Source organism: Scyliorhinus canicula, chromosome 9, assembly GCF_902713615.1.
Source record: "Scyliorhinus canicula chromosome 9, sScyCan1.1, whole genome shotgun sequence".
In the NCBI taxonomy this organism is placed as follows: Eukaryota; Metazoa; Chordata; class Chondrichthyes; order Carcharhiniformes; family Scyliorhinidae; genus Scyliorhinus; species Scyliorhinus canicula.
Window position 1 is genome coordinate 127,136,531 of NC_052154.1, and position 15,892 is coordinate 127,152,422.

Here is a 15,892-nt window from a genome sequence, read left to right on the forward strand (position 1 = left end):
GCCACAGTACTTATATGGCTGGTCCACTTCAGGTCCTGGTCACTATTGATCTCCAGGATGTTGATAGTGAAGGATTCAGCAATGGTAATGCCATTGAGTATCATGGGGAAATGGTTGGATTCTCTCCTGGAGGAAGTGGTCATTGCCTGGCATTTGTGTGATGTGAATCTTATTTGTGGCTTATCAACCCAAGGGTGAACATTGTTCGGGTCTTGTTGCATATGGACATTGGTTGCTTCAGTATCCAAGGAATAATGAATGGTGCTGAACATGGGTGCAATCATCATCAGTAATTCCCATTTCTGACCCGATGGTGGAGGGAAGATTACTGATGATGCAGCTGAAGGTGGATGGACCTAGAACACTACCTTGAGGAACTCCTGCAGTGATGTCCCAGGACTGAGATGATTGACCTCCAACAACCACAACCAATTTTCAGTGTCTGATATGACTCCAACCAGTGGAGAATTTCCTCCCAATTCCCATTAGCTTCAGTTTTGCTTGGACTCTTTGATGTCACACTCGGTCAAATGTTGCCTTGATATCAAGGGCAGTAACTCTCAGCTCAGCTCTTGTGTCCAGGTTTGGACCAAGGTTATAATGAGGAACCCAAACTGAGCAATAGTGAGCAGGTTATTACTGAGTAAGTGCTGCTTGATGGCACTGTCGAGGACAATTTCCATCACTTTACTGATAACCAAGAGTAGACTGATAGGGTAGTAATTGTTGGGTTGAATTTGTCCTGCTTTTTGTGATGCCATGAGACTTGGGGTCATAATGTTGAGTACTCCCAGGCAACTTCTTTCAACTGTTGGTGGGACAGGACATACCCAATGATGGTGGTGTCTGGAACATTGTGATCCGTACGGTATGATTCCGTAACTATGGCTATTCAGGTTGTTGCTTATCTAGTCTGTCAAACAGTTGTCTCAATTTTGCAAAAGCCCACATTACAAGGTCGACAGGTGTGCCATTGTCATTTCCGATGCCTAGGTCGATCCCAGGTGGTCTGTTTGGTTTCATTTCTTTCAGACCTTGTAGCGGTTTTGTGGTGATATCCCTGTGCACAGTTTTGTATATAGTTGTCCATCAATATTTATAGCTATCGATGCGACCTTCAACCAGCTGGTGGCGATAGAGATCTACCATGTGACGCAAGATATCCGATAATTGGTAGTAAGTCATACAAGAGGATAGTCACACTAGAAGTAGCTCCAGGAGAATTCACTGAATTCATTTATTCATCATCATCAACTTTCTGTTGTATAACTTTCTTACATCACTCTTGAAAAACATTCCAAGATGTATTTTTTTAATATTTCTTTATTCTCCTCCTATTTTGCAATTTCTCCCAAATTTACACCCATCAACAATAAACAATAATCAGTAATAAACAATAATCAGTAACAAATATGTCAATCCCTATATCAATAACAACGATCCCATCCTCCCACCAAACCCGAAACATTCGCCCACATGTTCACATAAACAACTGACAAAAATAAATCAGGAATCCCCCATAGCCCCTATTAACACCCGTCGCCCCCCTCCCACCCACCCCTCCCAACTAATGTTCGATGACAGTGCATAATGAATAATGCCCATGAATTGTAGAACCCTTCTGTCCTTCCCCTCAGTTCAAACTTGACCTTCTCAAGAGTCAAGAATTCCAACAGATTCCCCCCCTCCACACCAGGGCACAGGGTTTAGAGGCTGCTCTCCAACCCATCAGGATCCGCCTTCAGGCGATCAATGAGGCGAAGGCTACAACATCTGCCTCCACGCACGTTTCCAACCCTGGCTGGTCTGACGCCCCGAATATGGCCTCCGGGGGGCCAGGGTCCAGTTTCACATGCACCATTTTAGAAATGACCCTAAAAATCTCCTTCCAGTAATCCTCCAGATTTGGACAGGACCGAAACATATTAAGGTGATTAGCTCTCCTCCCCCCCCCCCCCCCCCCCCCCCCAAAACAACGTTCACACCCGTCTTCTACTCCTTCAAAGAATCGGCTCATCCTCGCCTCATGAGGTGTGCTCTGTATACTACCTTCAGCTGCATCAGCCCCAACCTCGCCCATGAGGTGGAGGCATTTACTCTCCGAAGCACCTCACAACAGAACCCCTCCTCCATATCCTCTCCCAACTCTTCCTCCCACTTTGCTTTGATCCCTTCCAGTGGTGCCTTCTGCTCCTCCAAAATAACTCCGTAGACCGCTGACACTGCCCCCTTCGCCAGTCCACCTGTCGTCAGCACCTCCTTCAGCAATGTCGAGGCCGGCCCCTCTGGGAAGTTCTGTATCTCCTTTCTGGCAAAATCTCGAACCTGCATGTGTCTAAACATTTCCCCCTGCTCCAGCCCATACTTCGCTTCCAGCTCCTTCAATCCTGCAAACCGACCCCTAAGAAACAAATCTTTCAGTGTCTTAATCCCCTTCCCCCATTTCCGACAATTTCCATCCCACCTCCCTGGCTCAAATCTGTGATTCCCCCGAATCGGCATTTCCCTTGACCCTGCGCCCAAACCGAAGTGTTGGCGAAACTGCCTCCAAATTCTCAATGAAGCTATTATTACCGGACTTCCTGAATATTTCTCCGGGGCCATCGGGAGCAGTGCTGTTGCTAGTACTTTCAATCCCGACCCCCTGCACAAACTCTCCTCCATTCTGACCCACTGGGAATCAACCCCTCTGACCCAGCTCCGCACCTTTTCCACATTTGCCGGCCAGTAGTAATCCATCAGATTCGGAAGACCCAAAACCACTGCCTGCCTTATTTATTTTCCTTCCAGAGTGAGATTACCAATTTGTTTTGAATTAGGGATAATCTTGTTGTTGGCCCATGCTTGCAAGGCACTCAAGTATGTACAGATTATTATCAAAGTAGCCTTCTATCCCTTTTGTCTGGGCAATTTTAAAACCCTCTTTCCCAGAGGTGAAAGGTGAATGCCAAACCCATTCTGCCACTCTGTGTCTCATGAGAGAATTTTCTTCCCTCACTGGAACAAAATCAGGTAGGAATGAACTGGCTGCGAGGACAGAGGAGTTTGACTCTCCATCATAATTACGATGGTTAGCACTGTTGCTTCTCAGCGCCTAGGACCTGGGTTCGATTCCTGGCTTGGGTCACTGTCTGTGCAGAGTCTACACATTCTCCCCGTGTCAGCGTGGGTGCTCCCATTTCCTCCTACAAGTCCCAAAAGACGTGTTAGGTGATTTGGACATTCTGAATTCTCCCTCTGTGTATCCGAACAGGCGCCGAAGTGTGGTGACTAGAGGATGTTCGCAATAACTTCATTGCAGTATTAATGTAAGCCTACTTGTGACAATAATAAAGATGATTATTATTATTATGTGACTGACCTTTGGTCTCCTTTCTCTCAGTGCTGGAGTTGGTCGGACAGGGACATTCATTTGCATCGATCATATGATTTATCAGATAGACAACAACAGACAGGTCGATATCTGGACCACAGTCCATCAGCTGCGAATGCGCCGACCACTGATGGTGCAAACTGAGGTAAGACACCCAGCACCAGTGAAGAATGCAGATATTCATCTGTGCACAGTCAAGATCATAGGGCTTGGAGATCAGCAGTGCCATCAATGCATATTAATCAATAAGAACCACAAGCTTTTCCCCACAACTAGGCGTCGGTGAATAAGTTAATTATACTTTCAGTCTATCCCTTTTCCATGTTATTATAATAGTTATTTCTATCATAATTAGTACAGATGATACAGAAACAGAAGACAGTCCAGCACACTCTCTCTCTCTCTCTCTCTCTCTCTCTCTACCGCACTGGTGTGTCAGCCTAGATTTGTAGATAAAGATTTTTTAACTTTTTGCTTGTTTGCTCTTGTATCATATTTTTTCACTCTTTCAATTCCTTACTCATCCTTTGGTTTTGAAAACACTCCCAATGGCAATATTTCAAATTTCTGTTGTCGGCAAATTCAAATCGACCCACTGCAGGCAGCACGAACTTCAAGCTGTTCGTGCCATTGGGATCTTCCTGTCCCACTGACAGTGCACCCCCACCACGGGTTTTCCGGCAGCATGGGGTGGATTCGATGGAAAATGCCACCGACAGTGGCAAGACCACAAGATTCCACCACTGGCCAGTGGTGGGCTGCCTCCATTGGTATTGTTCTTAATAAATGGGTTCTCATTACATTTAGACATAAACTTTAATTTCTTCTCAAAAGATTGCGTTGCCATTTTGAAAGGGTGCCCCGATCTCTAAGTGAGCTTGTGGGTCTCCCACACCCCCACCCATGGGCAATGACACCCCCCACATATATAGGCACTACCCAACACCCCCCAAGTGAGGACACTCTGCTCTGGGGTCCCTGGGAATCCCCCCCCCCCCTTATCAGGCCCCCAGGTCCCCTTACAGCACCCCCTCCCTTCCAGGACACCAAGCCATCACCCCTTCAACCCTCCTTTCATGGGCATGCCCCCCCCCCCCCCCCTTCCCCAGCCCTTGGCAGTATCACCCTTGAACTACCACCCTGGCATCCAGGCAGTGCACCAGTGTCACTCGGGCACCTTGGCAGAGTGGCAGTACCATGGTGCCAGCTGGGCAGTGCCAAGGTGCCCAGCTGGCATTCCAGGGGACGGGTCAGGGAGCCACCCTGCACTTGCGCTGACGATCCTAGGGTCTCCGATGGCCTAAGCGACCTGGGTGCCGTTCCGCCAGGTCTACGTTTGTGTGGACCAGTGCTGAGCTGCGCCCGGCTGCAGCCTTGCTTAGGAGGTCGGTGGATCTCGTGTTGCCGATGAGTAACGGGTAAGTTCGCCTCAGCGGGTTTAAAACCAACTTCGGTGCACGCCCTTTGGTCACGCCCCTTGTGGGCGGAATTCGGACTCCGATGCCTCGCGGGACTTGGGTGAATCCCGCAAGGCGCAAAGACTGTCGGGAAGCCTGTGAGACAGCTTTCCCGGCATTCCCCAGCCGCACTTCAGTGCAGAATTACAGTTTATCCAGAAAATAATGTACTTTAATGTATCTGATTTTTCCACTTAAAAAGTGCTGGTCAATTCAATGGTCACTTATGTTTACAAAACAAAGCTCTCATCAATCACTGTATTAAGCAAACATATGTAAGTTAGCATACAGAATTTCATTGACACGTGAATGGAGCTGGCAACTCTGGACAAGTGGGTGATGGCTCAAGACAGAATGGCACAGAAAGATCTGCCCTTAGTCTCGCTGCGAGGAAGGTCATTTGCACTTCAGTGTTACTCTGCAAAGATGGGTAACTATCACTCTTTGCTAATCACGCATCACCCATGTCTCAGAGACCCATTGGGAATGAGTGATAGCACTGTCAGTCTCATTGTAGGAAGGTGGGTGGATGGCTTGGTTCATCTCACTAATGGAGATGGGGCGCGATTCTCCGCCCCCCACGCCGGGTGGGAGAATAGCGGCAGGGCCTCCCGACATTTTTCACGCCCTCCCGCTATTCTCCCCCCACGCCCGACCCACACCACGAATCACCGCTCGCCGTTTTTTACGTTGAGTGGCGATTCTCCGAGGCCGATGGGCCGAGCGGCCGGTCCGAACGCTCGTTTCAACATGGCAGCAAACACACCTGCTTGCTGCCGTCGTGAAACGGGCGCCAGATGCCCGTTTGGGCATCTGGGGACCCGATTGGCACGGCACCACGGCCGTGCCAAGGGGGGCCGTGCGCCCGTAACGGACGCACTCTTTTCCCTCCACCGCCCCACAAGATCAAGCCGCCACGTCTTGCGGGGCTGCGGAGGGAAAAGACGGCAACTGCGCATGCGCGGCTGACGTCATCGGCCGCGTCAGCCGGCGTGACGCTTGCCGTGCGGCCGTGACGCACGGGGCCGCGCTCCTAGCCCTGCCTGGGGGGAGAATCGGCCCCGGAAGTGGGCGTGAAGGCTGCCGTGGGTCACGGCCTGTCCCACGGCAGCCTTTACGATTCTCCACATTTGCGGAGAATCTCGCCCAGGGTGTTAATGATGTTGATCTTACAGTGGAGGATGGATTACTACCACTGATGCTTGTTTTGCAAGATTAATTAGTTAACACTGTTGGTCTCATAGTGTGAGTGAACAGAGTTGGGTTCTCGGCCTTACTGAGTAGTGGAGATGGCAGGCCTTTCTGGAAACATTAAAGTGAAGGACACTGTGTACACCAAGCTGTCCTGGTGCGCCTCATTACAAATTTCTCTTTTGTCTCCTCAGTCACAGTATGTCTTCTTGAACCAGTGTGCTATGGAGTACATCAGAGCAAACAAACCACAAACCGATACAATCTACCAAAACACATCTTCACTCATCTACGAGAATACGTCTGCCATCCATGCAGCCAATGGCCATGTACTTTAATGGGAATGGCCTCGGAGGCTTCTTTTTAAATTCAACTGCACCCTTCACTAATTTTATTTGTAAATTATAAATGTTTATTTTTAAGAGGAATATATATTCATTCAGTCAGACATGTTTAGAATTTCTGTCCTTTTAATGCTGATTTGCTATTTTTTTTTCAAAATATAAAACTACTGTGGAACAATGGTTGGGAAATTCCAAGAAACTGTAGGCAATCTTTGCAAAGCCTTCCAAAGCTTTCAGGAGTACTTTGAGACATTTGAAAATCTTCCACATAATTCATTCCAAATAGTGTCCCATTTCATGATTGTTGTACTGACATCTGATGCATGGGTTCTCTCTGTACTTTCACTTTAAATGCAACCTCCTTGAATATTATTGGTTGGTGTGTGAAATGGAGACTGTCTTTGACAGGAATATCTCAAAGATATTCAACCTTCCTATCCTTCAGGTTGTTATATAAACTGTTATAGAACCATTGAGGCACAAACCCTCAGGCTTCATTCGAATAAAGCACTGCAGAAATGCAAACCCTTAAAAATATCACCAGACTTAGGTTCAAGCTGCAAGAGCTGTTTCCGGATGTTGATCCCTTAAGTGTTTTCATCAAACCTGATGACATTGAAGCCACATTTTATGGTGAATGCTTTATTCAAATCAAGCCCACAGATGAAAAAGGAGTGCTTCCTTCAAAGAAGTCCAGCATCACAGTGATAGTGAAGTGGGAAACTATTTTTTGAACGTTATGCTCGTATCAGCATTAATCGGATCACTCAACATGCTCTATGTGGTAAAATTATTTCATTCTGCTTTTTTGGGGTTTTGTGGTGAATTAATATTCAGCAATCCATGCAGCACTGGAATTAATATACAATCAACCTGCAAGTTATTCACCAATCCAAACAGAGGTGTTTCTCATCTTGGTTAAATGAACTATTCCTTACGAGGCCAGTATTTGTTCACAGATGTTCTCAGCCTTGTATCATAGCTAACGGGCAAAACAGCAGTCGGAAGCAGATTAGACAGCAGAGAATTGATCCTGTGCAGATTTGAGCCGAATGAATGACTGGCTGAATGTAAAGTTGCTTCTTGATTAAGATGCCTACAAAGCATTGCATCAGAACTGCATGTTTGTTTTGTTTGGAAAGTTTTTAATTTTCATTCCTTTCATCACTGGTGGATATTTGGATCAAGCTTTTGAAGAATCTGTCTCTGAATGGTCTCTGTCTCAGTGATTGCTGAAGGGTAGTTGGGTCACTGAGTTTATTGCCAAGGGGGTAATGAAAGATCTCTGAGTGACAAGGCGGAGGTCTCTATTTTATCTAAGCAGTAGTGTGAACCTGTATGAGCCAATATCTATTCCATATGTGTTAGTTAAAATGTTTAAGGAATGTAATATGTAAATTTTGATTTAATCTTAAACTTGCAATGAAGAATTGATTGAAGCTCTGTGTCAGTCTATTTTACAGCCTCATTACATTATTGTAGCCTTATTTAAGAGCTTATGATTTGATCTACTTTGAATTTGGACATCTATGGAACTGCAGAACTTTAGCCCTATGTAACTGGGATGAATAAGGGAAAGCCAGCATACCACAGACAAGAATTATCGCTAGTAATACATAGAGCATTCAAAAACATCCTTGCAGCTGGAGGATTTATTTTAAATTTATTTTGTTTATTGTGAAGAGCTTTGAATGGAAATACATTTTATTCAGGTCTTTATAGGGACATTACGTCACTGGAAAATGGGGCTGACCTGTAATTGTCCTGCAAGTTAGTGCTGGCTCTGATTTCACTTTTGGTTTCAACCTTTAAATCAACTTCCTAATTATGAGATAATTTGGTTTACTTGTAGAGGGATGATGTGAATAATGGGGAAAGATGGTGAGGTCCAACTTGATTTGATTATATACAAGAATTACTTGCTTCCTGGACAATTCGGGCTGCCAGGCCTTCCCTCCATGTGCAAATTTAATTCAAATCCAACTGACATGGGGCTGAAATGCAGATAAAATGAAGTAATTGCAAGCAATTTTTAAACTGCAATTGTATAGATGTAACATGATACTATAGTATCACCCACTCCTGCAGAATACTTTGACACTGAATACTTGATTATTTTAATACTACGCACTTTAGCTGGGGTGTGTGTGTGTGTGTGTGTCTGTGTTTGTGTGTGTGCATGCATACTGATTCCGGTCCTCTTGATGATCCTGATATCCGCGTGCAGCATGTGGCGCTGCAATGTGGTACTGGCAATATTAGTACTGTACTGGAATTTAGAATCTGACCAAAGGGTCACGGGTTAAGAACGATTGATCAATGTCCTACACTGGAGACATTTTGTTTCCTCTCCAGTTTGACCCTGGAGGTGCTATCTCTGGCAGCCACCGGCACCACTGGAGCAGGACACCTGGGATTTCTTTCTCCTATTTTTCACACAGCTTTACAACTTGGGAGCCTGGAGGCTCCAGCACGGATTTGCTCTGTCCACCTGATCAGTAACGTGAATTATGCCCTCAGTTATCATTTATCTGCAATTTCCTCCTCTGAACCATTGGAGGGCAGACTTTAAAGTCATAGATTCCACCTGTAAGGGTGGAGGGATGGAAAGTATACAGAGATCCCTGTTCATCGCAATGAGGTAGATCGCCTGAAAGGTGATAGACGTGGCATTGGGATGGGGGTGAAATTGAGATGATTCAGGCTTTAAGTTTCTTTTGCAGGAGATTAACGAAGATGATGAAAAGAAAGGAAAACTGTCTATGTTCTTTAATAATGTTTGCATTTGCACAACACCAGCCCAAAAGACTTTTGCTGTTTTGTCCGAGTTAAGTGTAGAAATATCTGTCCACTGTTAGTTGGCATATAAATAATTTCATTCCAGATGAAGAGGGATAGAAATGAAAGGGGCTGTAGATTGAGTACAATGTCAATAATTCATAAGCAGCAACACTGCGTAAACATGGTGGAAGTGAATGACACGGTGAAGGAGGAAGAAGCCATATGCAACAGCACTTTCTACCAATCATTGTACTAAATAGTTTAACTTTAAACTAGAAACCAGATGTGTATATATATTGGATAATAAATAGTAAATGCACTGGATGCTTCTTTGGGAGATGTCCATTTATTCTATTTGTTCACTTCTATTCATAGAAAGAGATTGGTAATTTTATAAAATGTGGAATTATATTTTTCTGTAGTTCTGTATGATTTTTTACACTGTCGGTATGGTGAGGAGCTGTGCTTTAATGTGATTATCTGATGGAGCTCCTAAATCATCCATCAGTGATGCTCCATTTTGAACTTTGTGTGACAATTTAATGCTGTATAAATCATATTTTCTAAGTAATGTGCAAGGATAAAAGTTACAATTAAAGATTATCTTTTTACTCTTTAGCCTCATCTTTGGAAGTAAGAACGAGAATGATTGAAAGGTTCTGATACGGAAATATCAGAAACATGCATGCACTTGGATTTGGGGAAACCTAAAGGGAACTTTGTCCTGAATCTAACTCCTATTGAATCTGGCGTGGGAGTGTTTGATGAGACTATAGAGAGAACTTATTATCACCTAACCTCCTCTGATGTCTACATTAATGCACACTGCAGGCAGAATCACTGGATAGTAACCAGCAATGGGGTCCATCCTTGTTCAGTTTGCCATTCCTTAGCCAAGAAGTGCTGAGGGCAGATGTAAGCCCTTAAGTGTCCTTCCAGCTGTAGACATACAGCTATTAACTGGGGGAACTAGTCAGTTTTAGTGGTGTCAAGCAGCAATAATGGAGGGGTGTAGGTAGAGAATTTCAGCATGATTTGGAGGAAGGGTGGGGGGTGATGATGGATGGGATCCATAGAACCCCCAGAGTTCAGAAGAAGGCCATGTGGACTGTTGATTCTGCACTGCCCCTCTGAACGAACACTGTACCTAGGCCCTGTGGTGGATGTAATATAGATGTATATATGTTAATTCACACTGTCTTTGTAAGCGCAGTAGCGCTATCCTACCGCTAGGGGGAGTAGCGCTGGGAGCACTCAGGAACTTGTGCTGGGCTCCACCCTTGGCTCTGCCCACGGCTCCTCCCCCTAGTGCAGCTGTATAAATACCCTTGTCCAGAGTCAGCCTGAGTTCACTACGTGTTCATTGACAGGTAACAGGCTGGCTCTGAAGTAAGTCGATTAAAGCCTAGATTCACATCGGAAACGCGTTTCTGGTGAATTGATGGTTCCATCAGGCCGTAACCCTGTGCATTGGTCATGGCCAATCCATCTAATCTGTCTTTGAACAGTGGGAGGAAACTGGAGCACCTGGAGGAAACGCACACAGACATAGAGAACATGCAAACTCCACAGTCACCCAAGGCCGGAATCGAACACTGGTCCCTGGCGCTGTGAGACAGCAGTGCTAACTACTGTTTCACCATACTGCCCATGGCTGTGGTCATGGAAGAAAGGAAGAGCACTAATTGACAATGCAAAGTGAAACCTGAGTATCCTTTCACCTAAGTTGAAGGAGAAGGCTTAAATTGAGAGTGGAACGGTTAAAGAGACTGCCAGTTAGAGATGGGATGTTGGAGGAGAAAGAAGCATCTCTGATCGAATGGGAAATTTGATGGGATACAGTATCATTTATAATAGAGCTCTGAGACATTAGAGTACCTTTTGTGAACGGAACACTGGAGATTGAAGGAACTTTCACAATGCGATGGTCTAGTTGGTCTGCTGAAAAATCAAAATGTTGTTGATCTCATTTTTTAAAGGTGATAAATGTTTTAATTATGAAGCAGAAGTTGCTCATCAGGGGATGACCGAGGATGGAGGTCAGGGGCATGAAGGATTGAAGTGGGAGGGTTTGGCATCCTGGGTATGAGGGTGCTGGTAGTGGGGACATTTCAGTCAAGGTAAGAAAAGGAAGACTTCTGGTGGTGGGGATGTGCTGAGCAGTCGCAGGAAAGACCATAAGACATAAGACATAGGAGTGGAAGTAAGGCCATTCGGCCCATCGAGTCCACTCCGCCATTCAATCATGGCTGATGGGCATTTCAACTCCACCTCCCAGCATTCTCCCCATAGCCCTTAATTCCTCGCGACATCAAGAATTTATCTATCTCTGCCTTGAAGCCATTTAGCGTCCCGGCCTCCACTGCACTCTGCGGCAATGAATTCCACAGGCCCACCACTCTCTGGCTGAAGAAATGTCTCCGCATTTCTGTTTTGAATTTACCCCCTCTAATTCTAAGGCTGTGCCCACGGGTCCTCGACTCCTCGCCTAACGGAAACAGTTTCTTTGCGTCCATCCTTTCTAAGCCATGTATTATCTTGTAAGTTTCTATTAGATCTCCCCTTAACCTTCTGAACTCCAATGAATACAATCCCAGGAACGCCAGCCGTTCCTCATATGCTAGACCCGCCATTCCAGGGATCATCCGTGTGAATCTCCGCTGGACACGCTCCAGTGCCAGTATGTCCTTCCTGAGATGTGGGGCCCAAAACTGGACACAGTACTCCAAATGGGGCCTAACCAGAGCCTTATAAAGGCTCAGTAGCACATCGCTGCTTTTATATTCCAACCCTCTTGAGATAAATGACAACATAGCATTCGCTTTCTTAATCACGGATTCAACCTGCATGTTTACCTTTAGGGAATCCTCGACTAGCACTCCCAGATCCCTTTGTACTTTGGCATTATGAATTTTCTCACCGTTTAGAAAGTAGTCTATGCTTGGATTCTTTTTTCCAAAGTGCAAGACCTCACATTTTCTCACGTTGAAATGCATCAGCCATTTCCTGCACCACTCTCCCAAACTGTCTAGATCCTTCTGCAGCCTCCCCACTTCCTCAGCACTACCTGCCTGACCACCTAACTTCGTATCATCAGCAAACTTCGCTAGAATGCCCCCAGTCCCTTCATCCAGATCATTAATATATATGGTGAACAGCTGCGGCCCCAACACTGAACCCTGTGGGACACCGCTGGTCACCGGCTGCCATTCCGAAAAAGAACCTTTTATCCCAACTCTCTGCCTTCTGTCAGACAGCCAATCCTCAACCCATGCCAGTAGCTCACCTCGAACACCATGGGCCCTCACCTTACTCAGCAGCCTCCTGTGTGGCACCTTATCAAAGGCCTTTTGGAAATCCAGATAGACCACATCCACTGGGTTTCCCTGGTCTAACCTACTTGTCACCTCCTCAAAGAATTCTAACAGGTTCGTCAGGCACGACCTCCCCTTACTAAATCCATGTTGACTTGTTCTAATCCGACCCTGCTCTTCCAAGAAATTAGAAATCTCATCCTTAACGATCGATTCTAGAATTTTACCAACAACCGAGGTTAGGCTAATTGGCCTATAATTTTCCATCTTTTGTCTTGATCCTTTCTTGAACAAGGGGGTTACAACAGCGATCTTCCAATCGTCCGGGACTTTCCCTGACTCCAGTGATTTTTGAAAGATCTCAACCAACGCTTCCGCTATTTCTTCAGCCACCTCCCTCAGAACTCTAGGATGTAGCCCATCGGGGCCAGGAGATTTGTCAATTTTAAGACCTTTTAGCTTTTTTAGCACCATCTCTTTTGTAATGGCAACCATACTCAACTCAGCCCCCTGACCCTTTATAATTTTTGGGATATTACTAACGTCTTCCACTGTGAAGACAGACGCAAAGTACTTATTAAGTTCTCCAGCCATTTCCTCATCTCCCATCACTAGCCTTCCAGAATCAGTTTGAATTGGCCCAATGTCTACTTTGGCCTGACGTTTGTTTCTTATGTATTGAAAGAAACTTTTACTATCATTTCTTATATTACTGGCTAGCCTGCCTTCATATTTGATCCTCTCCTTCCTTATTTGTCTCTTTGTTAACCTCTGTTTGTTTTTGTAGCCTTCCCAATCTTCTGATTTCCCGGTGCTTTTGGCCACTTTATAGGATCTCTCTTTTTCTTTGATACATTTCCTGACCTCCTTTGTCAGCCATGGCTGTCTAATCCCTCCCTGGATAATCTTTCTTTTCTTGGGGATGAACCTCTGTACAGTGTCCTCAATTATGCATACAAACTCCTGCCATTTTTGCTCTACTGTCTTCCCTGCTAGGGTCTGCTTCCAGTTGATTTTCACCAGTTCCTCTCTCATGCCCTCGTAATTACCTTTATTTAACTGTAACACCATTACATCCGATTTTGCCTTCTCTCTTTCAAACTGCAGACTGAACTCAACCATATTATGATCGCTGCTTCCTAAGTGTTCCCTTACTTTAAGATCTTTTATAAAGTCTGGTTCATTACATAGCACTAGGTCCAGAATAGCCTGCTCCCTTGTGGGCTCCATGACAAGCTGTTCCAAAAAGCCATCTTGTAAGCATTCCATGAATTCCTTTTCTTTGGATCCACTGGCTACATTATTTACCCAATCCACCTGCATATTGAAGTCCCCCATGATCACTGTGACCTTGCCTTTCTGACATGCCTTTTCTATTTCCCGGTACATGTTGCGCCCCTGGTCCTGACCACTGTTAGGCGGTCTGTACATAACTCCCATTATGGTTTTTTTGCCTTTGTGGTTCCTCAATTCTACCCACACAGACTCCACATCATCCGACCCTATGTCGTTTAGTGCCATAGATTTAATTTTGTTCTTAACTAACAAGGCAACCCCACCCCCTCGGCCCACCTCCCTGTCTTTTCGATAGGTTGTATATCCTTGGATGTTTAACTGCCAGTCCTGAACCCCCTGCAGCCATGTCTCTGTGATGCCTACCACATCATAATCATTCACGATGATCTGTGCCATTAGTTCATCTACTTTGTTACAAATGCTACGAGCATTCAGGTAAAGTGCCTTAATGTTAACTTTCTTATCAGTACAGATATTGGAAGTCCTAAGATGTCCAAAGTTATCCTTCCTTTTTGTTGCATTCCTAGTCTGCCTCAAGCTTAAATCCACCTGCCTACATGTTATCCTCCTGCGTATCTTGCCATTTAACTCCCTGCTCCCTGTCGCTTTCACTTTCCCTTCCCCCCCAACTCAGAAGTTTAAAGTCCTACTGACCACCCTATTTATCCTCTTCGCTAGAACACTGGTTCCAGATCGGTTCAGGTGGAGACCGTCCCAACGGTACAGATCCCCCCGGTTCCAAAACTGATGCCAATGTCCCATGAAGTGGAATCCCTCTTTCCCACACCAATCCCTTAGCCACGTGTTTACTTCCCTAATTTTCCTATCCCTATGCCAATTGGCACGCGGCTCGGGCAGTAATCCAGAGATTATGACCCTTGAGGACCTGTACTTCAATTTTCTTCCTAGTGCTTGATAGTCCCCGAACAGGTCCTCCACCCTAGCTTTACCTATGTTGTTAGTCCCAACGTGGACCACAACAACTGGATCCTCCCCCTCCCGCTCCAGTATCCTTTCAAGCCGGTCAGAGATGTCCCGCACCCTGGCACCGGGCAGGCAACACACCATGCGAGACTCCCGATCCGGCTTGCATAGGATACTATCTGTCCCCCTAATTATAGAATCCCCTATAACAACTACTTGTCTTTTTACTCCCCCCTCTTGAATGGCCTTCTGCACCATGGTACCGTGGTCAGTTGGCTCATCCTGTCCAGAGCCCCTTTCCTCATCCATACAGGGAGCAAGAGTCTCATACCTGTTGGACAAGGTCAAGGGCTGAGGCTCCTGCACTCCTGAACTCAGGTTCCCTCTGCCTGCCTCACTTACAGTCACACTCTGATGTCCCTGATCAGTTACTGAATGTGAATTACTTAATCTCCCAGGTGTGACTGCCTCCTGAAACAAAGTGTCCAGGTAACTCTCCCCCTCCCGGATGTGCCGCAGTGTTTGAAGCTCAGACTCCAGATCATCAATTCTGAGCCGGAGATCTTCCAGCAACCAACACATGCTGCAGATGTGGTCATTGCCATTCACAAGGGGAACAGCCAGCTCCCACATCATACAGCTACAGCACATCACCTGCCCAGCCATCTCTGATTAATTAATTAATTTATTACTTTGTATAAATTTCAGTTAAAAAAAAAAGGTGGCTCTCCTCCTGAAAACTTGGATTTTGGCACATTTAGCCCGCAAATAGGCCACTAAGCCAGCAAAAACACTCCATCCTCCTCCACAAAACTTGCAAAGTAGATGCCCCCAAACCAACCAAGGGGCCAAAAGGACGGCAAACTGAGCAAGAGCCAGGAGAGAAAAGTTGAGGCGGCGGGTACACGGAACGCGGTGGAGCCGGATGTAGCTGGACCAGCCGGGTCACTCACACTCACGTCTGACTACTCAACAATAAATCAATAGGTGGAGCTTGTAACACAACTATCAGAAAGGAGAAGATGGCAATGATGAAGGTAGCAGTCGCAGATGCACTGGTCCCCTTCAAGGAGGCGCTGAAGAAGATGGGAGTGGAGGATGGAGGCTCAGGAAGCGACCATGTGAAAGCTCAAAGGTGGCTACTACCGGGCGACCGCATCGCATCATTGGAGGTGTCGGGTGGCGAGGTTTGTCAAATCCCAATGATGCTCA

At 45.9% G+C, this 15,892-nt stretch overlaps 1 protein-coding gene across 1 annotated transcript in view; it reads left to right on the plus strand.

Annotated features, from left to right (window-relative positions):
- LOC119970936 (receptor-type tyrosine-protein phosphatase beta-like) overlaps positions 1-9,757 on the plus strand; it is a 244,018-nt gene extending 234,261 nt beyond the window's left edge. Inside the window, exons 43-44 of the mRNA XM_038806046.1 lie at positions 3,383-3,518; positions 6,216-9,757. Coding sequence (XP_038661974.1) covers positions 3,383-3,518; positions 6,216-6,359 — 280 coding nt within the window. The 3' untranslated portion in view covers positions 6,360-9,757. The remainder of the gene's footprint in view (positions 1-3,382; positions 3,519-6,215) is intronic.
- The last annotated feature ends 6,135 nt before the right edge of the window (positions 9,758-15,892 follow it).